Genomic DNA, 25,795 nt, shown 5'->3' with positions numbered 1-25,795 from the left:
AAGAAATAATAATGTGACATTTGTCATGATAATAATTGATATCGACTGATTTCAATTTTTTGAATTTAGATTGTCCTGTCCAGTCCTTGCAGATGGGTCATATGTGTTACTGCATTAACCTAAGATAAATGAAAAACTAAATATACATGCCAAATGTTAATCTCATGGATTACATATCACCCATGGCAAAATAAAAAAGGCATGAAACAGCCGAAATAAAACCCTCCAAAATTAAATATCGATCTTACTGTATATTTTAAACATTTTATAATGTTTTATTTGACCTTTGCTTTTAGTTTATATATTATTATTATTAGTAGTAGTAGTAGTAGTAGTATTAGTATCTCTCATACAGTATCAACAAAAAAAAGGATCAGTATCAACACACACACACACACACACACACACACACACACACACACACACACACACACACACACACACACACACACACACACACACACACACACACCAGTGACGCGCCTCACGATGACGGACGTCGCTCTCAGCCAATCGGAGAGGAGGACCGCCACATTACCAGGTGGGTCTGAGCTGAGGTTAGATTGCGCCTCCTCACCGCTCCAGCATCCAGAGGGAGAACAGGTGCGTGGAGCCCTGATCCTCAGTCTGCGGTGGAGAGCGGGTCCTTCATGGAGACTGTCCTCCGGCTCCACTGCGGCTGCACACTCGCTACCCAGGCGTCCGAACAGGTGCCATGAGACGGACAGCGGCGCGGTGGACTGCGGTTGGACCACTACTCTGTACCGACATGGACCGTGACTACCTAAGTGTCGTAGTGAGACGGTGAGGAGGAGGGGGGGTTATTTCAGTCCCCGGAGATCGAACCCTGGTGTTGTTGTCTGCGTTCAACACGTTGTCTGAGAGGACGAGGCATCAGTGGAATAGGTAAGAACCGAGTCTCCTCATGTTGCACCACACCTTCCATCAGAGCCCACATCACAACATCCCCATCATGATGCTGAGGTGATGGCTCCGGTTCGAAATCCACATTACCATGTGCTGTGTTAGTGTAAAATCAAGCTGTGCTCGTTTCTGTCGATAATACCACATTGATTTAAGTCTGAATGCACATTAGTGGCACTGCCCGAAAGCTAATGTCCTCCATACAGTTATTTCTGGTCCCCACCATGAGGGGAGGTTGTTTCATCACTTCACTGTGTGATGCACAAACTGTGTCATCATCATTCAAATGGATGCAATTTAAATCTCACTGGTGTTTCAATATAACTTTACCAGCTGGGAAAATAACCCACGCTCAAAGCTTGAAGCTTGAATTTGAAGTTGTTTTAGACATGACATACTTGTTTAAAACAAAGCTCCTATAACCTTGAGGTGACTGCTTTACACGCAGTCGAATAAAACTCAAGTAAAGACAAAGTTGCTCATCAGGTAAAGGTGAGTTTGCGTTAATTTGAATGAACTCAAAGGATCTTCCTTACAAATGATTCTAGTTTTTAAAAACTAAGTATTACATTTGATTAGAGCTGTGATTTTTGCAGTAATGAGACGCCCCACGTCCTCAAAGTCTCCACAGTAAGAGTTATATTGTAATATTTTGTATTTTCTGTTTGTGTGGGTGTATTGTCAGCCTCAGCAGAGCGAGCGCCCCTACGTATTTTGTGTTGTTTTGGTTCGAAGCCTCAGTCATTGGCCTAATGGGCTTACTGGGATAAGCTCTATAATCACATGCTGTTCCTGGTAGGGCTGAGTATATAGATTGGCATTTTTCAATAGGGCCTCCTTTTGCTGACATGATAGCTTCTTAAATGATTGCACTGGTAGCAAAACAATACTTTTTCATATTTCAAGTTGAGGATTATACATTTTTTCTTTTTAAAATATAAAAAAAAAAATTAATGCCAGTTTGAAGTCTTGTCAGTTTTCAACACCTGCTGCCACAGACACAATTTATTCCGCATTCAGAAGGTATGGATTTTCGATACTGAGCTCTATTTGCTGTTTGTCATAATAGAGACGCAGGTGGTGTGTGACTGGAGGACTGCTGGTTTGAATCCCTAACTGCACAGGTCTGAATGTGGATGATTTCTCTTCTCCTAGCCGTGATGTACCCATATGCAAGGCACTTAAACCACAGTTTATCCAGAAAGGGTCAGCAGCAGACTACTATGGTTTGTCTTGGCTGCTTTTGAGAAATTTGATGATTGTAAAGGAGCGTGCCAACCCCGGTTTAAAATCTTAATCTTCAGCTTTGTCTTCATATGTTTTCTTCATGCTACACTCATGGTTTCAGTGTGATGTGTAGATGTGAGGTGAGCCCTTACTGCGAAAAAAGCTACAGTCTGGCAGTTGCTTGCAGTTGTTGCACTCCTGTTAAACGGCTGAGGTATACTTTATTTAGCCCATCGCACTGCACCAGACATTTCCAACAAAGAGTGTTGTTAACAATGCAATTAACTGTCACTTCAAAAAGCAGGTAAAAGCAGCTTGTGAAACAAGGAGAACTGTTTATAGAGCAGTGCACAGAAGGTAGGACAAATTCATCTGTGCAGTTGGTTGGGCTTATTGACCCAGATGTCTTCGGGCAAACCCAATGGTGCTAGCGAACCCAAACATGTTTTAGTGGCTGACTCACCAAAGCAGATGGTTAGAGATACCAAAGACGCCATGAAACATGATCTAAAAATTATATTCGACACACATATTTGGACTCCTGCACTTTTACTTAGACCAGGTAGTTGATTACACTGGGAAGCCTATTGTGTCCATGGACTTGGGGTTAGAAGTCTATGAATGGTGTGTGAATCCACTGAAACTCACTGTGCTGCGGTCTGAGGCTGAAGCTCCTGATGCGGCTGGACAGATGCTGCCTTGTTTTTGAATGAGATAAGAGATAGCCCGGGGCAGTGGTGTCAGAGCCTGTGATGGACATTTAGACAGCGAGCAGAAAGAGGTGTGTGTGTGTGTGTGTGTGTGTGTGTGTGTGTGTGTGTGTGTGTGTGTGTGTGTGTGTGTGTGTGTGTGTGTGTGTGTGTGTGTGTGTGTGTGTGTGTGTGTGTGTGTGTGTGTGTAATGCAGAGTCATTACCATACTGCTAGTAAAAGATAAGGAAATCTGTCAGGTTCCCCACAGGAGTTGCTGTAGGCACTATAGTTGTTAAAGTAAAGGGTAGTGTTAGTTACTATTCACACATGCATTTAGGCGACACTGGCTTTCATGTTCCACAACATCTTAGGTTACAATGAAGCCGTGAAGTTGATATCTCTCTTTTACTTATTTCACTACTGTGTTGTTTATGGTTTGGCTTTTGTTTTCTGTTATCAGTGACTAAAACCCTTTTATTTGTGTCTTTGTTTATCTTTGGCTGAAAGATTTTTTTTCATCATTCTCATTATACTTTCAGTCAACAAAAAAAATATTTTTGTCAAGTAGATATTCAGTTTAATAGAAAATTCTGTTGTTGTTGTTTTAACAGAAATATTGCAGGCCATATATTCTATGCTGATGAGACATCTCATTTCCAGAAATTGCCTTTGGTATAAAAGCTTCTCAGATTTTAGCAACACACAGATGAAGTGTGATAAGTCTGTTAAGGGAAAATGAGCAGTCACTCATCCTTTCTAATGGAGGGTCTGGGGTCAGTCCATGGTGGAAGGCTGAATGTGACTACCAGTACACCGTCCTCATTATAAAGTTCTGCGTCTTCACCAAAGAACTCTGACAAGTTTATTTTTAAACTGTCCTGCTTAGCGCACATTTTCAAGACTAGGGACACAGCAATCTGTCTCTTTCTGCTCCTAATGTGATTCTGATACCTCAACTCAATATCGACCAGAATACCTCTCTCACCTGCTGATATTGATTTCTGAACAGATACCACTTGTTATTCTGTGCTCTACGATCATTATTGTGTGATTTAACATGTCAGGGATTTGTGTGTGATTTCTAGTTTTCCAGCTGCCTTGACTTATTGTGACACTGACAAGGAAATGTTGCGTTTAATATGGATTTGTCAGATCTAGAGATGATCCGATACCATTTTTCCCTTCCGGATACCAATACCTGGACTTTGAGTTTCGGTCGATACAGAGTACTAATCTGATACCAGTGCATTAAAGAAAAAAAGTACTTATATAACATATTTTAGCAGTTGTATGCAACTAACTAATGCATGCCATAGAACTTATCTTATTATCTTGTTTGACAGTTATAACTGAAAAAGAATACAAATAAATGTAAGAATACACAGGCCACCCCTCAAAACTGAAGTCTTGCATACAGTATACGTCATGTTTTACTTGTGAGACCTTCCAGTTTGAAATATTACCCAATAGCTGACATTTTAGATCTAGCCAATGATATACTTGCAGAAATCTCTCTTCACTCTTAAAACAGAACTTGCCTGTGGTATTACAGTGCAACTGTGGTTTTGGAGCGTGAAGAAGAAGTGATTTCCTGGAAAATAAATTAGCAATTTTATCTGGGTGTAACAAATATACTTTAAGGCTGTGGTAATACATAGGTACATCGATTTGAGTACTGGCCAATGTCCGACCCAGCATTTTTAGCTGTATTGGAATCATTTCCAATGTTGGTATCAAACATCTCACGTCGCTTCTAGCTGATATCAAATTTGCAGAATCAGCCTTAATAAAGACCCACACCTCTTCTTCGAAAAAAAAGTAAAGTATTTTTGGGCACTCATTTGCATTTTTAACAGAAAGAGAACGATGATGAAATGAGGAAGAGAGAGATGCAACAAAGGTCTCTGGCTAGACTCAAACTTGAGATGTTGTGTGTGCCTCAACCTTTGAGCCACGGATTTTCTTTTCTCAAATATAGATTTTTGCGTTTGTCTAAAAATACAACACAGATTGGACTATTATGTATCTGTGGTTGTTTTATCCTATTACTTCTCTACCTCTTTCTGGCTGAGGTTTTCTCCACATTCCTCACATGTAGACAAAAACAACACAAAGGTCTATTGATATACATAACTCCACATCTGTAAAAAAAAACAACAACATAATTCCTGGTTTGCTGTATAAAAACACTGCATCAAAGGAGTTGTGTATTTTTTAATGTGCTGACAATAAGTCTGTGTAATGTTTTTCACCCTCTGTAATGTCACATTGCACTAATAAAAAGGGAATGAAATATATGGAAACAGACTTAGTAATCTCTTATGATCCAGAGCCTTGAAAAGCATAAAGTGAAGTCTGACGGTGATTACTAATCACTTTTACAAGAGGCAATTATTGATCTACTTTAGTTCTCACAGATTTTGCTGACATCGCACTTCTTTGTAAGTTTATTGATTTATATCATTTTTGCTTCATGATGACATTTATCATGATGGCTAAAATATTTATCATGATTTCTGTCTCTCTCTCCTCTGCAGGATGTCTCCTCAACCCTGCTCTCTCTCTCAGCCTGTCTCCCGAGTTCAACCATCTCATCGGCAGACTGAGCGCTCCTGAGTGCTCGCTGCGATCCTCCCTGTTTGGCTGCCTGGCCGACATCCCGGGGAGGTTATGCGACGGTTCGTCTACTGCAAGGTGGTGTTGACCACCTCTCTCGTGTGGGTGCTGGTGGACGTGTTCTTGCTGCTCTACTTCAGCGAGTGTAACAAGTGCGATGACAGGAAAGACCGCTCGTTACTCCCCGCCCTCCGAGGTGAGTCCACATCAGCTCTCCGACACCTTTCATTCACAGATGTGATGTCGACTAAAAGGTATAAGGAGTCCATTATGAGATAAAACTTTGACTCGGACTGGGCTGCTTCATTTCCTCTCACTGTTCCATTACCTTTGAGCTTTAATGTTGCTTGTGGCGTTTTTTCTTTGCCATGATTCTGCAAAAATAATGATGAGACATGTTGACACTTTTAATAGATAACCCATCTGATGTGATACGTAGTAACATTGTAGTCTCTTCAAATGCATTTTAAAAGTGTACTGATTTCTACACAGAGACCTCTGACTCTTAAAAAAAAACAGTGTCAGATGTGGTAATTTCTTTAACGACATAATGACAACCTAATCAGGAATAAATACAGGATTAAAGACTACTTGCTGCGCAAACAACATGGCGTGTGTCTTGCAGTGAAGTGAGATCACACTCAAAATGTCCAGTCTTTTCCACGAGGGCCAACATTTTAATCCTTTCAAAATATCAAAAATTCCAATTTCCGTCCTCATGAAATTGAGCTCTTGATTTAGTTTTCTAAGTACTTGAATGTGCAAAAGAATAGGTGTCAGCAGTAATATCAAATCAGGGAAGCTCTTGAACATGATCAACTCTTTAAGATTATGAGACTTCTTCTGGAAAGAGCTTAAGGAATCTTCTCTAACTGGGATTACAGACATTGATAACCCCACTTTATAAGTGAAACGATGATTAACCGACAATTCCTCCTTTTGTTTCATTTTTTAATCTGGTAGACTCAACCTTCTGTTCAGGATCAGACATGCGTGTGAATTTAAGCAGTTGACTTAATGCACTCCATCTTTTCTCATTATTGTTTTACATAATCATCATCTTTCATGAATCCCATTAACTTGATGAAGTTGATAAAAAATATGAGTTTTGTGACGTATTACATCTCTATTTCTTATTTGATTGTATGAAGATAGGATTAATTCACCTTTGTAAGTTTAAACCAGTGTGTGAGATTGTGCGTGCGTGTGTTTGTGGTGCTGATCAACCTAAACCACAGAACTGCTTTAGCAGAGTTCATTTCCTCACATGCCCTCAAGTAAGCAGGTTTCTAAGAGGCTTGCTAAGCTGCTTTTAAGGTTAGAATGAGGCAGAGCTGCCAGCTACTGACACTGATTACCATACAAGTCTAATGTTACACTGCTCACAAAGTAGATGATTTTCTTAATGTAAGAACTGAGTGCTGGGAATTTTTTTAATCACAGCTCTTGCCAAGGTCACTGCAAAGTATTATCTTATTAATTTTGCCTACAACTGAAGAGCCTCTTAATGTGGAACTGATGCACATTCACCAATCAACCTAATTTGATCATTACAGAACCATTTTTGTTTTCTGATACAAAATAATAATTATTTAGTTATTGCTTGTATGGTTCAAAAGTCACTTTTATTTTAGTTAAAATGAAAATGATTTAAAACGCATCAGAGGCTGAACTGAATTTATAATACTTAGTGGAGGCTTCAACCGTAATGCTGCTCATTCACTTAGTATGGGATAATGTTATGCATTGCCAAACTGCATTGTGGGTCTGTTGCGTGACGTTGCTTGTGCTGCATACAGGAGAGGTTGAGCATTTAATCTTTAATGCAGCAACCGAGGCACCAGCCAATCCAATCGTGTTTAAACAATCACTCATGTCAACATTAAATTGTTATGGTAAACTTGTTAGCCCACAGTGTACCGTTATACGTCCAGCAGACATATTGGCATGCAGCTTTAATGTCAAGTCATGTTTCTGTCCCTGTCCACTTGATAAATGTCATCTCAACAGTTCCACTGTGTTCGGCTCTGTTTCTGGTCCTTTTTTCAGAAAATCTGAATTCTATTGCGTTCCTCAGCTGGCGACTAACTTTGTTCATCAGTGTATTTTTCTGAGCTTCTTCTGAAAACAACCACCTTTGACGTGTGTGATACAGAGGTGAGCGAGGACACGATCTACAATTTGAAACTGTCGCCATAAAACCAGCACAATAGGCTGGAAGGCACTGAACCGCTCCGTGGATTATTAGCATGACTGCGATTTATATATTTATAGATATAGCTGCTCCAACTGACAGAGTGTAAGGGGTTGTTACACCAACCAGTTGGTCATATTGGTGAGAAATTTCATTAAATATTAATATCAGTAATGTTGATGATGTTTAAATTCAAATCACTCAACTAAGCTTGCAGTATGATTTAATGCTTTGCAGTCTCTCCTCCATTTCATCAGTTGTGGATCAGGAGTCTATGATGTTGCAGGTTGATAATGACAGCTGAAAGAATGTTTGCCTCAAATTCCTGATTAGAGCAGCACGTCTCACGTCAGTCGTTTTTAGTTCAACCACATTAAACTTTATGGCCAGTCACTGCTGTTCATGATGTTTATTTTGGATTTTACATTAGCTTGACATAATAAAGGAAAGTTTTTTTGAAGGGATGCTGTTAATGTTAATGTGAAAGAAAGGATGTGACACACACACAGTGTAAACATGTTCAGGTCTTTGTTCTTTTTTTTGCACCACAGAGTAACTGAGCTTAATGGAACCACAGGAAATGTGCAAATGCTGCTTCAGGAATTCGGAAGACAGGTTAAGATATAGATCCCCATCCCCAGTGAACTTCCCATAACCCAGTCATCCCTTTTCATTTAATGGGTTTCTAATATCTTTTAAACTCCACACAAAGGATTGCATAAAAATCTTTGTTACTTTTCTGAATTTTAATCTGAGGTACCCCTGATGACATCAACTTGGTTATTTTCTCAGACTAGCACTCATGATGAGTGGATTGCCTTGTGTGTTTACTATTAAACTTGTGGGTTAGTCCTTCTCAAAGCTGGTGAGGGAGGATTTTCACTTTTTCTCCTTTTTAGAAATATTCTTGTTGCTCTTTTATTTACCAATTCAAACGCAAGTTTCAATTCATTTGAAGCTGGACAAAGATTTGAGGAGGTTTATCATGAGACGTCTGCAGCTACTGTGCAACTATACCTTATCACTCAACTCTGTAAAACCTCATAAAGGCTCCTCTTGAATATCTTCCAGATAAACAAGGTAAATCCACAACATAAATATTGTTCATAAAAGCCACGTGTGACCACTTTGTTAGAGAGGATGTCTGGTGAAACCGTTGCACATTCACCGGTATTAGTATGTTTTTTTGAAATGAAATGAAAATTAATTTTAAGTTCAATATTTTCCACATTATTAAAGAAGTCAATTCACAACTTCTATACAGATAAATGTCTGAGTCCAACTTGTCAAGAGGAATCTTGAATCTGGCAAAAAGGGATATCTAAAAGTCCAGACATGGGATTGTGCTTCAGCATCACTGAGGCCAATGTGATGCACATGTTGATGCATTGGCAAAACTTAGATCCAGTAAGATACATGCTGTATGAAGCAACTTCTAATGCAATGTGATTCAACTTGATTATATTTAATATAATGTGATTCAGTGGGATATGATGCAATACAAAATAATAAGACAAAGTGCAATTCAATATGGTATAGATGGTTTGATATGGTTTCTCTGTGTCCTCTCAAGCAGACAGCAAATCAAATTAGATAAATGTACCACTTTTACTCACATATTTTGTTTTTCAAATCTTGCTGCATCTCAGTAAACATTTCATTGATGCTCTGTCTTTGTGTCTTTGTGCAAAATACAAACATAAACCACCTGCATGCTAACAAGCTACTTTGAAGGCTGGCACAGTTTATTCAACAGATATGTTCATTACATAAAGTAAGTGTCAACCAGGTCGACCACACACCCCCACTAAGGTTTTTTGTCATGTTTAGAGCTTTTTGACTCATAGTGTTTGTGGCCACAGATTTATTTGATCTTTTTATTTTATTTTTATTTAATCTGACTGTCTGTCAAATATAAAACCCTTTTTTATTCATTTATTAAAAATGATATAACTGGCTGCCTATTGTAGAATAAATATGTACTACTAATATTGAAACCGACTTAGTTAAGTGTTGATGGTTTGCTGGTGTGTGTTGTTGTTGTTGTTGTTGCTGCTGCCTGAAGTTCCTTGAGTTTATCAGTACGTACAGACTGATGGACCTGAGAGGCTGAGCATTTTTTTGATGGAAACTTTTTCAAAATTCCAGCTCAGCTGATGAGCTGCGTCCATCCGATTTCATATCTCTAAATGGAGAGTGTCAGCGGCACCATTAAAAAAGAATAAAGAAAAAAAAGAGGGCACGCTCGGTCGAGGTTAACAGTCGTGCAGACCCCAGTCCATCTCTCTTAGGGGGTTGTAGGGAATCCTCTTAACTAAGGGCCATGCTGCTAATGTGAACTGTGTGGCCCCTTTTCATTGAAATCACTGCCTCTGCTCTGAGATATTATAGAAAGAGAGAGTCATAAATCCATGGGAGGTTATTTACCTTTGGCTCAGCAACAATTACAGCAGTGCTGATGTTCTGCAGGCACTTGACTAAAGTAACATGGGCGTGTAACTGTAGGATGGATTTTGCTTCCTCACAACCTGATCTATTAATACATTGCCCTAAATCTCTGAATTCATAACCTCATGATATTTAAAATTAAATGTTTCCTCCACTGTACAGAACGTAATACTCAGCCAGCTCAAGCCACAGGAACCAGGAGAGGTTAAGCAGAACCTCAACTCTCTATTTAATGTATCCTTTTTCACAATTTGTGACGTTAGATGTTTCAGACATTTCTCAAGCTTTAAAAGTGCAAGTGAGAATCCTATCACATTTAGTTTTGTTACTAAAGGTAATATACTGTCCTCTTCATATGTGCACATCTTGTAAAGATGCTCTCAAAACCCTAATATCCATTTGGTACATGCACATTGATGCGGAAAATTATGTTTTTGTCCTCTGGCTTTTTTACAATTATAGCAGAATAACACTTAACAGATTATACAGAGATAAAACCAGCATGTGTTGCTACGCTCCCCTGGAGAGAGGGATAATAAACACTGCATCTGTGGTGCCTGCTACAGAGTTTTTGAAAACCCACCTTAACTCCTTCTCTTTTCCACTGGTAAGAATGAGTGAATAACCGACAGACTGGAGTGAGTGAGGTCAGATAATTCATTACTCTATATATAATAAATATTGGTGCAGATGCAAAGGAGGGGGCGGATCCAGGATTTATTTTTTTGCAATTACTTTAACATTGTGAGATGGAACGTTTTTCAACATTCTCACTGGTTTCCCAGAGGAAAATTCATAGGTATTGATTAAAAAAAAATCAGGCATGTTTTGGGTACTGATGTGAATGAGCCTTGGCAATTTGGTGCATAGCCACATAAAAATCTGGATTAATTGAATTTAAATGTGGTTTTATGAGGGGACTGTTGGACCTTGGCAGAGGTTTGGTGCTTTTCTAGTTTGTCTGTTAGTTGGCAGCATTACACAAAAACTACTGGATGGATTACCATGAATCTTGCTGGGAGGATGGGTCAGGGAAGAACACAAAACCTTTCGTATTATTTCTTTGCAGTTTTTCAACGTTTTTACTGAATCCCCAGGGAATAATGTATCGACTTCATGAAATATCATCTGGCATTTTTACATATCTGTTGGGCCTTGGCGAAAGAATATGCCCTACTGAGTGACATTCTAGTTGAGGAATACAAATTTTAATTTGGATTTGCCCTCATCAGATATACTTCTGTTTTATCCTCTGTTGTGCAGCGGTGATATCTCGGAGCCACGAGGGTCCAGGCGAGATGGGCAAGTCAGTGAACATCCCCAAGGACGAGCAGGAGAAGATGAAGGAGCTCTTTAAGATTAACCAGTTCAATCTGATGGCCAGTGACATGATCGCACTGAACAGGAGTCTGCCGGATGTGAGGTTGGATGGGTGCGTATAAGCTTGGGTGTCTTCCAGATGAATGCTGTTACTTACACTTCCAACACACCACTAGGTGGCTAGGTTATGCACTTAGTTCTTTTCCAAAGAACAATTTCTCTGATGTGTGGCGTCATTTCGGGTGGTCACGCAACTCCCAACTTTTTTAATTTAAGGCAGGCGGTGTGGTGTGTCTGGTACAAAATGGATTGAGCTGGTAGCAGAATTCTGCAAATACGTCCATCCCCTCAGACATCTCCATAACCCCTCAATAATGTCATTAAAAAAGGAATATAGAAATTCTCAGGTGGCTCCTGGAGGGAGATTGCACAGATTGTAGGTAGCAACAATAGATTCTGCAGGTAACTATGGAAAAACCCTGCAACGGGTTTGTCAACACAAAGAAGCACTCAAATGGCTCAAAGCGATTCTCCTGGAGAAAATAAACCAGTGATAAAACAGTTCTGTTTGTGTTTCTTCCTCTTCTTCTTTACCTTTTCCTGGCAGTGTTATGTTTTTGTCAGCGGTGCTATCTATCGTGGAGAAGAAGACTGCACCAAGTGTGTTGACGTCACAGTGCGATGACCAATCCGTGAAGCACCGCAGCTAAACACAGTCCTCCCTTGATCCACTGCCTGTAAACTCTGATACCATAAAATCACATATTGCAGGGAGCTGTGGATTCTTGACATATTCTTTTTATGTCTTTTTCGGGGGAGTTTTTTACACCTTAATGTGTGTAGACTTGTATATGTCAGGTTCCCTAAAAACTGCCTCAGTTTTAAGACAAATTTATTAGACGGCTCAGCAGAGCAGCAGGGTTTAAGAGTCTTAACAGTGTCAAACAGTGATGCAAGCTGCTGTTTCTGCTGATTAAATGTTTGAAACCCTCAAGACAACATTGTTTTGATGGTTTTAATAAAATATAAATGAGTTAATTAGTTTTCATCTGTATTAATAACTATTCAATGTGGGGAAAAACCTGTTTTCTAATTATGGGCACTGTTTCAACACGGAATCCATCAGATCCCTCGAGTGTGTATGTAAGGCTTGACATTTGAATGGAGGAAGGATTTTGTTTACTGTCACTCAAGATCCACTTGAGCACTTAATGAAAATCCACAGAGCCGTTTGTGTGAAACATGAGCACATTCATCTCGGGCTGCTGGTACGCACAGGCCTTCTCCTCTCGCTCTCTGAGACATTACCCATGTAATTCAGGTTTAAATATTCCAACTGAATGCCAGCTCTCTGCAGCACTTTCATTAAGTGGACACCAAAAGGCCCTGCCAGTCACATAGGAAATAACAATGTACTTTTTTCACTCGTACATTCGACACCCATATCAAGAAAACTCCACCTCAATGTGTTTTTCAATACAGAAATGCAAATATAAAGAATATGTGTCAAAGTAAAGTAACACCTCTATTACCAAGGAACTTTAGCTGAGATTTTTTTTTGCTCAGTATAAATATTATACCAGCTTTAGTACAGCTTAGTCTTGCATAAATTTCCCCAGCTGTGCGCTGAAAAAAAATCCAGAGCCGTGCAGTTTTTCCCTCTGGACGAAGAGGGATGATAACGTGTTGTCTTGAAGGCAACCTCCTGGCCCAGTTGTGTCAGTCAGCGCTTTCACATTGAATGGACAGGACTGAACCAGCAATGCTGTCCGCTCTGATGGCTTCTTTCACCCTCTGTCACCTCCCACTCTTCGTTCTCCCACCATACGGGCTGCACTGACCTGTCCACCTCCTCTTTATTCTTGTAAAACAGCTCATTCTTTATTCAACATGATCCACGATGCAGAACAGCACACCACACTGTCACTCCCTGGTTTTGACAGACATCCCTTAGAACCAAGGGCATGCTGACACATCTGTCAACACTGGTTTTACTTTTCCTACTTTTCTACTGGAGGTATTTGTCATTAAATCTGCTATGTCGATTTTTATGCAGCGATTGCAGCATCGGGTAGCAGCAGGATACACTCAGATACAGTTCTCACAGGATAATGAGCTACAGGCAGAGAGAGCCACTGTGACGGCTGCTCAACACTGACACCATGGTTTTATCTTCTGATCCCGCTCAATAGAGAAAGTTGTCTCTGGCTGTGGCCCTCAGGAGTGCCATAAACACAGCCAAACATTTCATCCAGAACAAATGTGAATGCACTGCACCACTAAAGCAGAGACCATAGCTAGAAAGTTTGCAAGTGATTCACAGAAAAGTTGGCTTCTAATTTACAGTAATATCGAACATACAAGAAGTTCCAAATGGGAATTGTTTGGTGCTCTGCTGAATTAAATAAGAAATGTATGACCAAACTGTAATTTATTATTATATTACATTTGTTATTTGTCACAATCTGCTAGTAGTTTAATCTAAACTAGAGGTTGCCAGCTTTGGGATCAATACCCTTTTTTTGGTTTTTGAGATGAATCTTAGAGGAGGGGCCAAATCACTCTTTGATTAAACTGCTTACATTTCCTAATGTTCTTTATATTGTGGGTTTGTGTGTGTCTTTCTTAGTGTCCGTTGTAGAGCATTAGAAAATCAAATCTCATGTAACTTAATTTTGTTCGGTTCTGCTTCTCCTTTTTCCCGCGGTCGTTCTCTCAGCTGTAAGACGAAGGTGTACCAAGACGACCTGCCCAACACCAGCATCGTCATCGTGTTTCACAACGAGGCGTGGAGTACCCTGCTGCGCACCGTTCACAGTGTCATCAACCGCTCCCCCAGACACTTGCTCATGGAGATCGTGCTCGTGGACGATGCCAGTGAGCGAGGTTGGTATACTGTGGCTAATGAGCAGCTCACAAAACTTACAGCGTCTCGTCTCCGACAGCCTCTCAGGTTTAACTCTGTTGTCAAGGATACAGGATGTTCATTCTAAAGTCATGGCTGACGATTGTGTAAACTGTAAGGGAGACAAATCCCTGACTCAGAGGATCACCACTCGGTATAACAGTAAGATAAGAAACAGCTAACAGTGTATTTTTTAAATGCAACAACAGGAATGTGAATCTGCTATTTGAAGCAGGTGACAACAAAAGCACCAAGTAAACAGACGTGGAGCATAACATCATTTCTAATATTGTGGTTTTAATCTGTTAATGTGAATTGAACTCAGTGGAATGCTTTGCTCAGCCAGGTTTCCAGTCCTATTTGTTACCACACAGCAGCAGGAAAATCCTACGCCCAATAATTCCACTTGATCCAGATTTTTATTTATATCTGCACAAAATTCCCCACACAAACACCAATTTCTTTATCAACATTGACACATAATTCTTTGAGGAAACGCCCTATGTCGCAATGCAAAAAAGAGTGTGGGGGGGGGGAATCCTGCATTCTCCCTCCTGATTTGGATCTGCAGCAGTGTTTAGTAGGTTCTTCCCTGACCTATACCACATCTTTCCACTATGTTCAGTGGTAATCTCTCCAGGAGTTGTTGCATAATTCTGATAACCTGCATAGCCTGCTGCATGGAGGTAATTAACAGTTATAAATGAAGTCATAAAATACAGATGACAATCAGAAATCAATCTTCAGTCATCTTCAGTCATCAGAAAAGCACTCATCAGAATTAGAGCCCAGACTGACATATTTAACTGTTTTATCTGACCATGTGTTTCAGCTCTGTGGACTCTTGCTGTTCTGTTTCAGACTTCCTGAAGAAGAAGCTGGAGAACTATGTGCGGGCTCTGGAGGTGCCCGTAAGGATCCTGAGAATGGAGCAGCGTTCGGGTCTAATCAGAGCCAGGTTGAGGGGGGCGGCCGCCACCAAAGGTCAGGTCATCACCTTCCTGGACGCTCACTGCGAGTGTACGGTGGGCTGGCTGGAGCCCCTGCTGGCCCGCATTAAAGAGGACAGGTAAGAGTGAAAACGGATCACGATGAATTCATCAAAGTTGAAATAATGAGCCTGTTCTTTTCTTAAGGAGAGAGAGCTACAGTGTTCAGTCAGTTTAATCTTTTGCCCATTCAGTCCTGAAACATGCTTTATTAATAGTGGTACGATCACATTTCACTTCAGTTGCATCATTGGGTGCTTCAGCCAAAGTTCTGTCTGAATATTGATGGGACAGCAGCCTGTCAGTCATGAATACTGTGTTAGAGCCTGACACTGCTGATAGGAGACGATTATCATTTTGCATCGTCTGCTCCTGCTGCTGTCTCAGAGGAAACTAGTTCCAGTTACTGTAGATCTGTTTCTGTGTAGACTGTGTATGAAGAAGTGTAACTGCCACATATGATTCTAATAGAATCAAGATGAACAAGGATATATTTTCAGATACGTGTTTGGGATCATATATGATGTGATCGTTAAGTTTTCTTCATCTTGGAGTGTTGATTAAACCAGATTTGTTAATTAAACATGGAATGTTTTCTAATTGCTTCTTATCAGAACATGAAGTTGCCTTTTCAGGCTTTCTGTGTGTTTGTGCGTTTGTGTGTGTGTAACATGAACAGATGGATGGATTAATAATGATTCACTTGCGATCCATATCTTATCTGAGGTCAGACACATTTATTTTCCCTCAGGAAGAGATTGGTATCATATGCCTTTTAATATTGCATTAAGAAGCCATTACACTTTTACTGAATGCTGCTGCACATGTATCGACGTCAGTAATTCTGGCTGCAGACTGATGAGATGGTGCAGGAAGTGAGCTGTGTGTTCTATACAAAATGCACATGATGGACGATACAGGTATATCCTCATTCAACTCCGGTGTAGGGCTGAGAGATATGGTTGAAATCAGATTTGTGATATTAATGTTATATTCAATACTGATATACACTGTATTACAATACAAAACATTCCTTCAAAGTCACATGTTGAAAAAATAAATGATTCAATGCAATGAAAAGTTAAAGTCTGCACACTTCCAACCTTTATGTTAGTAGTTTGAATTACAGTGTGGTTGAATTTATTGAGCTGGACAAGAGCATTTTTCCTTATTATGATACAGAGCCAACAACATTTTTAGAATTCACAATAGTGTTGAATGCCCAGTTCTAGTATGAAGGCGAGAAAAAGTATTTACTGCAGTAGTTAGAACTAGTTGGTGTCTGCTAGTTGGCTATATTACGTAAACATGTTATCTCAACATTGACTCTTACACTTTATCACTGGTGTCTCTCAGGACAGCAGTGGTGTGCCCTATCATTGATGTCATCAGTGACGAGACGTTTGAATACATGGCAGGCTCAGATATGACTTATGGTGGATTCAACTGGAAGCTGAATTTCCGCTGGTACCCTGTTCCCCAGAGGGAGATGGATCGACGCAAGGGCGATAGAACGCTTCCTGTCAGGTGCACAAAGAAAAAGTTTCTACCTCCTCTGAAGCAGAATTCTTTTTTTTAAGTGAACGTGTGTCTGACTTTCCATTAAAGTGATAGTTTTGATTAAGAATGAACAGACGACACCTTATTACAGAAAAATGTGAGAAGACACTGTTGTAAGTTCTTAGAGATGTTCTCAGTTTTTCATCAGAGCTGTTAATTGGGTTTTGTTTGATGGCAGCCAGCTACAGAGAAAAAAACTTGGTTATTGAGATTTCTTCACAAGAAGATTAAAAAAAGAATTATCTGTGGACAGAAATAGATCTTTTTTTTTTTCTTTGTGCGTCCCACTGATGCAAACAACTGCTTAAATAGCATCTGCATTGTTCTGAATGGCTCTGTAGTGTAAGTATGTATGAGCTCATTTAATTTAAAAATAGAAAGGCTGCTCACATTTGTACTTTTTGATTCACAGTGCAATTTGTCGCCTGCATGCAAATCCCTGCAACAAACATTATCCTTAATTCAGGGCAGACTTCAACATAGAATTAATTAAAAGATAAAAGTAATTTTCCCTCTCAGGCTTGGTATCAAATTGTCAGACAAATTGGTCTTTTATTATATTCTGAATGTTCCTCAGAGTTACGCTGAGATACTAATAAATGCAGAATGAAGAGACTTAATATTACAAAAGAATCTTTTTGTCCTCATTTGTCGTGTGTCTCTTGCAGGACTCCCACCATGGCAGGAGGGTTGTTCTCCATAGACAAAACATACTTTGAAGAAATAGGAAGCTATGATCCAGGGATGGATATCTGGGGGGGAGAGAACCTGGAAATGTCTTTCAGAGTAAGTCGCACACAAAGAAAGGGGGGGGGGGTCAAATGGAAACATACCAGTTCCCTTAATTGTATCTGTGTTTCTGTTTTCTTTTGAACTATGTGACAAGCATCTCCACATGCACAACAAAGCTCTATTCATCCTGTGCACAGATCAGAAGTGTTCTTCACTGCTCAGTATCATCAGTGTCAGGTCATAAACTCCATTCCTCCCATGTTTGTTCATCAAAAATTGTAAAAATCTGTGACTTTGTCCTGCTTATCTCCTGGGCTTTTCATGCACAATCCCCAGACTTAACTTAGAGTAGCACACAAGACAAAAACATCCAATGAGCAGCAGCTCAGGAGACAGCAAGGCATTAAGAGTTCAGAGGAAAATTGTCTGACTGGCTGGAGCTGACAGAAAAGCTAGAGTCACTCAAATCAATCTTTACAACTGTGATGAGCAGAAAAGCATCAGGATGCAGAACACATCGAACCTTGAGGCAGATGTGTGGCATTAGCAGGAGACTATGTCGGGGGAAATCTGAGGCTGCAGTAGACTCAAGCGTACCAACGTTGGACAGTGGAAGACTGGAAAAACATAACTTGACCGGAGGAATCTGAATTTCTGCTGAGGTTTGGTCAGAATGTGGCGTAAACAGCACGAATCAATGATCCCAATCTGCCTTGTATCGACAGCCCAGGCTAGTAATAGTGTGGGGGGAATTTTCTTGGCACTCTTGGGGCTCTTAATACCAATCAATCATAGTTTGAACAGCTTGTCTGGATATTGTTGCTGACCATGTGCCTTTGTGGCCACAAATTTCCATCTTCTAATGGCTACTTCCAGCATGTTAATGCACCATTTAACAAAGCAAACGTCATCTTAAACTGTTTTATGAATTAAGTGAATTTAGAGAACTTCAGTAGCCTCCCCACAGTCACCAGCTCTGAATCTGGTAGAACCTCTGGGATGTGGTTCAACAGGAGATTCACAGCATGTATGTACAGCTGACAAAGGTGAAATCATATCAACATGGAGACCAGACTCTCACAGGAATATTTTTCACATCTTGTGGAAGGTCTACCACAAACAATGAAGGTTGTCGTGAGAACAAAGGGACGCCCTACCCAGAATCAGTATGATCTTCTTACAGTGCACAGTGCGTGTGTGGGTCCAGTTTCAGAAAGGCATCATTACTGTCACAAGAAAAAAAGGTGCAAGATTTGTCACTGTGGTAATTAAAAACTGAGTAGAAGCTTGTTCTGGCCAGGTCCGTCCAGCTTGAGCTGTTCGATATGTTATAAATAAATAACACAACAAAGACAGAATAGTCCATTTGGGGGAGAACTTTGGTCGCACTATGACCGTAAAGTGCTTTTATCACTCAACATGTAGTGTAAGGCTTGTTGATAGCTGTGTAGTTAGCACAACACAACTCTGTGTCTCCCACAGAATTCAACTCAAGCTATGGCGGTGGCTGTGGGGGGAGTGGGCTGCCACAGTGGAGGTAATTAATGGGAAACGCTGCTCCACTCTCTGAGCAGCGAACAGCTCATCCTCACAAAGTGTGAGTGCCGGCATCTTTTCGCTTATGTTTAAGCAAGTAGAGGGGGGGGGGGGGCAACCTGAATGTGGGGTATGCACCCTTTCACCCCTCCCCCCACATTAAACATTTTCTAATACATTTTGAATCAGCAAACACATACAATCTTAAAACTGTGACTCCTACTCCTGCATTGGTTTATTTATGTCTCCAGTCTGTTCACTGTGGTTTTGCTTTAATGCCTCTATATCTACAGTCTACTATATGTGTGCTGCAGTTGTAAAGCAGCCTACTCTGCTGCAGCATCCAGTGACGAACAGATTTCTAGTAAAACTGTCCGTCATTTGATGATCTCTTATTTCCTCTCTCCTCCTGAAAGCTGCATTGCTCTGAAATTAAGAGCAAACTGTCGTGGTGGCGGGTTTAATTCATTCCTTTGTCATATGAGCACCTGAGCATCAATTACGGGAACTGGCGTGTACCCAATGTTTTGTAAGCTTGAACTGACTGTATTTGTCTGCTTTCTTGACGCATACTGTATGAATTCAACACGTGTCTGCAGATTTGGCAGTGCGGGGGCTCTTTGGAAATTGTCACATGTTCCCACGTGGGCCATGTTTTCCGGAAGGCCACCCCATACAGCTTCCCTGGAGGCACAGGCCAAGTCATCAACAAGAACAACAGGCGCCTGGCCGAAGTCTGGATGGATGATTTCAAAGACTTCTTCTACATCATATCACCAGGTACAGAGCAAACAAACTGCCTCTGACTGACTGACTGCGTCCTTCTGTATAGTAGGTTCAAACAATTAGGATTATTGGTGCAGTGCCTGTTTGTTTGTTTCAGCTCGATATAAAACATTACAGCACCAGAACGAACACTGTGTGCTTTTACTTTGAAGACAAATCGCTAAAGAGAAAGGAGTTGCCTGTGTCAGTTCAATATAGTGAAATAAAAATGAGATTATCAAAACGATCTGGCAGGACATGCATTATTGGCAGCAGGCTGCTAGTTGACAGCCACTGCTGTAGTGTCTGAGAATCTTACCAAATTTGATGTTTCACTTCCTCTGACCATTTAGGACACAGATACCAAGTGTTAAGTTGATAAGATGATTGACTTGTAAAATATTTGTTCCACTTCCAGACGGACAGACAGAGATTTGAAATAGAGGGTCAATTAGTAGGTAGATGCTGAGATGACATGAATTCTTCATGTTCTTAAAGTTTATTCTTGATTCAGAAATGTAAGAAGTTTCATTAATCAGTACTGCTGTTCAAAAGCAGATATGAATAATCTGCATTATGAAACTCCTCTGTGCTACTTATGTGCTTGTTCATATAACATTCACCAAAGTGGTGTGAAACGAAAGCACTTTTCTTCTCTTATTGGTTCATTGTCTTAATGATACTCTTTCTTTCATCTAAGAATTTAGTTTTTTTCTTTCATTATGCTTCACATAGGAATTTAATGCTGCTTTTGTCATCTGCAAAGATGAATTAATTAGCCCCTCAGAGCTTAAATGCACACGGACAAACTAGAACAATACGACTGTGTGAGACCGAGAGATGAGTAGCTCTCCATCTGTTGATTAAGTAATGTGATTACCCTTTAGCAGTGTCCCGGAAATCTCAAGTCAACCTATACGGGATCATTCATAATCTGCTGAATCTTGTAGCACGAATCGTGACCTTCCCATTGTCTGGAGCGGTATTTTCCAATGGTGAACTGTGTGCAGACAGGGCTGGGGGTTGTGATGGATGAGCCTCTCTGCATATCGTGGCCCTGGAACGGCTCGTCTGTTCCTCCAGGACATTAGGGAGAATGATCTTGGCCACACTGCTGCCAGACCTCGCTTATTGGCCTCAGAGCAACACAGTATGATGCTCGGGCTGAATTTGGGAGTGGCGTGGAGTGATCCTATTAAAAGTGCATCTCCCCTCCTCATCCCTCCTCTTCACTGGTGATTTCATGATCAAAGAGGCCATTCATCATCTGCAACATGTGATGCTCAGACCTTTCAGACAGAGGGAGGGAGAGGAAGAGGGAGGGGGGGAAGAGAGAGCCAGGGGAGGAAGAGTGGCCTTCAGCTCTTTGCTTTTATCTGCCAAATTGAAATCTCTATTTCCCAGATTAAAGTATTTGATATTGTAGGTATTATAGAAGGTGGTGTTTGCATTGTCTGCCTCGTGTTTGATAGATAAATATACATCGTCCATGTTGGTCTTATGTGGTGGCTGCTTGAAAATTATCTTATTTTCCTTTATTGCAATCATGCACTTTCATGATAAATTACACCCGGATCAATATACATGGAAGCTTTGAGTCCTCAAGAGGCTCTCTGGGGAGAAACCATCTGCCTGATGTGTTTGTAAGTGTCTGTGCTCCGTCACCGTCTTATCCTTCCTCTGTGTTCAGTTTCATTTAGGCTGATGCATCTTACAGCTTTTGTGTTCAGTGTCAAATACTTCATGACACACGTGTACCACACTTGTTACATCCTTAGTATGACTTTTCTTCACATTTCGATTTTTATTCATCAAGTATTTTATGCAACATGTAATAGAAAATCTTCCATCATGACCCATATAGCTCTGCATAAAGGGTCCCTCTGCTGTTAAGTTTTGGTGGTGCAACAAATAAGGATAACCCTTCTATTTCTAGGAATGAAGATAATATCACTCAGGAGAGTGCAGACCTTTGTCCTTAAATACAAACAAGCTGCACCAAATTTCACACACGCATCAGTTCTCTAAATGTGCCTGATTTTTTTTTATCAAGTTTCATGAATTATACCCTGGGAAAATGGTGCAAATTTTAAAACATGTCTTATCTCACTATGTTAAAGAAAGTGGGGGAAAAAAATCCCTGGATCTGCCCACTGATGAAGTGGGTTCCTCCCTGACCTTTATCACACCCTTCCTCCAAATGTAATTGAAATCCAATGAGTTGTTTTTGTGTAATCATGCTCACACAGAAACCAAGTAACAAACAGACAGTGTTGAAAACATATCCTCCGTGGTGAAGGTAAAAATGTCGATACTGAGGTGAATAACATCTGATGATGTGAAGTTTTTCATGTGTCTGAATCCCTGTCACTGCATTTCCCCTGCAGGAGTGATGCGGGTTGACTACGGAGACGTTTCTTCCCGTAAAGCCCTCCGCGAGGCCTTGAAGTGCAAACCGTTCTCCTGGTATCTAGAGAACATCTACCCAGACTCCCAGATCCCAAGAAGATACTACTCACTTGGTGAAGTATGAGCTTTAATGTACTCTGATCTCCCATAATGCAGCAGATAAACCAGCTGCCTCCGCATTCAGACCGATCCGTCCTTGCAGCTTCTCGGCTCTGTTATTCAGAGAGACAATACTGCTGTGAGATAAATCTGAAAATCTCAGAATACAGGAAAGGCTGGAATTAAATGAGAGAAAAAGCAAACATCCTCAGCTGTTCGTATTGAATGCATATGATAAACGAACAAGGGGATGTTCATGCAGTTGGTATTGTTCCCAATTACATGTTCACAGTATGCATGGTGAGATTAGACTCATGTTAAACAGATATGTGAATATGCAGAATCTGTGGGCGCAGTCCGTGAAGAGTGCAAAACAAATTGAAACTGAAATACATTGGCCTTTTGATTTACCTGCATTCATATAGAGATAGCTCTTAATAGAGATAAGCCTAAATGTGATCTGGACCCGAAACGGCACCATTTGCAACATATTGCTGTTGGCATTTGACTTGTGTGGACTGTAAACAGTGTATTGCAAATGAAGACGATGTCGTCCTGGATATTCGCCGTCCACACTGAAAGCCCCAAAATTTTGGCCATTGCCACCAGATGCTAATTCCTCGTCAGACGATAGCGACAGGCTCCCAGAATGGTCATGGATACATTTTACACACTCTCATGGAACACTTTTGTATTGCACTTGAGCTAAAATACATTTTACAGCACAAAATCTTTGCAGAGGAAAAGTGTTTCCCTGTGGTATAAATATAGAAAAAGTAGAAACGTTTCATCAGATCATTATTTTAATAGGCAGTGATGGAATTACAAAGTGGTCTCCTTAGAAATGAAAAAGCATTTTGTGGAAACTATCTGATAATGTGAAGCTCAGGCATGAGAATTCATACTTAATTGTTTTCAAGATAACAAAAGTTTAAGATCCTTTTATAAGTTACCTCCTACTCACACAGGGGGGGAAAAGATAATTAAGTGGCCTGAGTTTGACTCCTGATGCCCACGGCTCAAGCTGACATGCAGAGTGCAGCCTGTGCAAAAGATGGAGGCCACTTCCAAGCAATGTCAGCTGAAGAACTCCCGGTGAAAGAGCTTGTAATCCCTCATCACTTCATACTGCTGAGAATGAGAGGATATATTCATCTGCACTGCTCTGCTGTACTGCAGCACCTCAGCTCCTCATCTTCCTCTAAACCACCACGACCTCCACCGAGTGATTCTCATCCCCCCATAACACAGTCAGCCTCTCTTAAACAGCTGGAACCATTAGGTTTTATATGACTTCATTATGAATTCCGCTCTGTTCCTGCATGACAGGCATAATAAAGTGCTTACATACAGAGCCAGCTTTAGCTCTGTGGAAAGCTGAGCTGTTTGTGAGTAAGTCAGTGGGGGCTGTGAATATCAGTGGAAACTCAGAACTGTGCTGGTAGATCAGTTTTCTGTCTCCTCTCGTGAAGTGAGGATAATGAGCAGAACTTGGATTAATGTAACTTGGTGACCCAGTTTTATACATGATTTTAACTTAAAGTAAGATACTCACTATGGAAAACATGGTGGTACGCACGTTTTTAACTGACACAGTTTGGAAAGTCACAATTCTCAGTAATGGGGAAGTAATTTGGACTAAACTTGAGCTAAAAAGCAAGATTTATAAAGCGCATATGTAGATTCAAGGTGCTGCACAGGGACATTAAAAACAACACAGAAACAAAATTTAAAAAAAATCAATTAAAATCACAGTTTATATATTTTTTCCAGGCAAAATAAAATAAATTAAAAAGAGTAGAATGAAGAGAAAAGAATAAAGAGATTAAAAAATAAAATAAATAAAAAGGATAAATATTTATAGAAATATTAAAATAAATTGAAGGAATGAAATTAAACTTATGAAATGAATAGAACTATACAATACAATAGTAAGAAATGTTTTAAAAGGTTCAATTGCAAAGTTCAGTGTAATTGTGTGGTAAAGACGACACATTTTTAATGAGAAACATTGAGCAGGGTCTGCCTGGCTGGTGTTCTGTTGTTGCTGTTCTGTTGTTGTTCAGAGAAGCAGCCTGGCGTAATGGATTTATACCACAGCATGAATAAAACCAATTGTTACGTTTTGTAAACTTGTATCGGTAAAATGGAATATGAGGAAGGTTTGATCGTATTAAAAATGAATGTTGTGCTCAGAAAATTGAACGACCGAGAAAAACTCTAATTTAAGTTGAGCCAAATAAAGTTCTAACACTGTGAACTTCTTGCTGGTAGATCAGAAACGTTGAGACCAACCAGTGTGTGGACAACATGGGAAGAAAGGAGAACGAGAAAGTTGGCTTTTTCAACTGTCACGGTATGGGAGGCAACCAGGTGAGGAAAACACAAACACATTTCATCCTATTTACCGAATATATCATCACATCACATCACAGTTACATATAGTCCCCTCAAATAGTATTTCAAGCTCCTCTTTTCTGTATTTTTGGTATAATCCAAGTCTGTAAGGGACTGGGTTGTTTATTTACTATACATATCATTTAAACTGGAGACAGTACTTTACAGCTGCTGTAAATGGAATGTAGATTTTCATCTCTTTTTAAATTAACATTCAACCAACAGAGCTTTTGATAATTCGTTATCTGAAAAACACGAGAACTTGAGCTCAGTTTGGATGCAAACTTTGTGTTTATGTCAATCCACAGTTTTTCAATCCAATTTAACTCTGGGTTTTTTGCCAAGTTTTTCTTTGCTGTCTCCAGAGTCCATTGTTGATGTCGCTCCATGCTGTGGGTCACTTTGCTATTTTAAGAGGATTCGTGCCAAGGCGTCATTTGTATTTTGGTCTTATTATAGTTTCCTCTGTCATTACAACTAAAGAAATACTGAAAACACAGAAATCATATCACACAACCCAAAAAGCCAAGTTTTAACCAAGTTTGGCAGCACATAAATCATGAAGAAATCTACAATCAAATCAAGGACGAATGTATTGAATTCTGTGATAAATCCCCACTGTTTCCTGGATGCAGGAGGATGATTAATGTTTGTGTTGCCAATGTTTCTCATCCCCTGACTGAGACGTCTCGTTTCAGGTGTTCTCATACACGGCGGATAAAGAAATTAGGACAGACGATCTCTGTCTGGACGTCTCCCGCCTCAACGGACCCGTCGTCATGCTCAAGTGTCACCACATGAAGGGAAATCAGATGTTCGAGTACGATGCTGAGGTGGGATCTTTGTTCCCCCAAAGTAGCCAGATAATCCCTATTGAGGTTGTTATTGCAGGCCGCTCCCTGTCGGTTGCTGTATTGAGAGAGACTTAGATGAAATGCTGATGGATTGATTCTGTGTGTGTCTGATGAGATTGCTTGTGCAG

The 25,795-nt window shown here is 40.3% G+C and overlaps 1 protein-coding gene across 6 annotated transcripts in view; it reads left to right on the top strand.

Moving 5' to 3' along the window:
- Window positions 1–556: 556 nt before the first annotated feature.
- Window positions 557–25,795, top strand: part of galnt13 (polypeptide N-acetylgalactosaminyltransferase 13) — a 37,241-nt gene continuing 12,002 nt past the window's right edge. For 3 of the 6 annotated variants that reach the window (XM_069533164.1, XM_069533163.1, XM_069533161.1), the window contains exons 1-11: window positions 557–906; window positions 5,381–5,655; window positions 11,365–11,533; window positions 14,141–14,307; window positions 15,188–15,395; window positions 16,672–16,842; window positions 17,544–17,661; window positions 19,743–19,923; window positions 22,296–22,435; window positions 24,691–24,789; window positions 25,512–25,646. In XM_069533164.1, coding sequence (XP_069389265.1) covers window positions 5,514–5,655; window positions 11,365–11,533; window positions 14,141–14,307; window positions 15,188–15,395; window positions 16,672–16,842; window positions 17,544–17,661; window positions 19,743–19,923; window positions 22,296–22,435; window positions 24,691–24,789; window positions 25,512–25,646 — 1,530 coding nt within the window. In that variant the 5' untranslated portion in view covers window positions 557–906; window positions 5,381–5,513. Of the gene's footprint in view, window positions 907–5,380; window positions 5,656–10,590; window positions 10,709–11,364; window positions 11,534–14,140; window positions 14,308–15,187; window positions 15,396–16,671; window positions 16,843–17,543; window positions 17,662–19,742; window positions 19,924–22,295; window positions 22,436–24,690; window positions 24,790–25,511; window positions 25,647–25,795 lie in introns of those variants that run through there. The other 3 variants (XM_020090295.2, XM_069533166.1, XM_069533165.1) reach the window with 2 other exon arrangements.

The sequence above is a fragment of the Paralichthys olivaceus genome, chromosome 10 (genome assembly GCF_024713975.1).
Source record: "Paralichthys olivaceus isolate ysfri-2021 chromosome 10, ASM2471397v2, whole genome shotgun sequence".
Lineage (NCBI taxonomy): Eukaryota > Metazoa > Chordata > Actinopteri > Pleuronectiformes > Paralichthyidae > Paralichthys > Paralichthys olivaceus.
The sequence above is the reverse complement of the archived record's forward strand: the minus strand, read 5'-3'. Positions and strand labels throughout refer to the sequence as shown.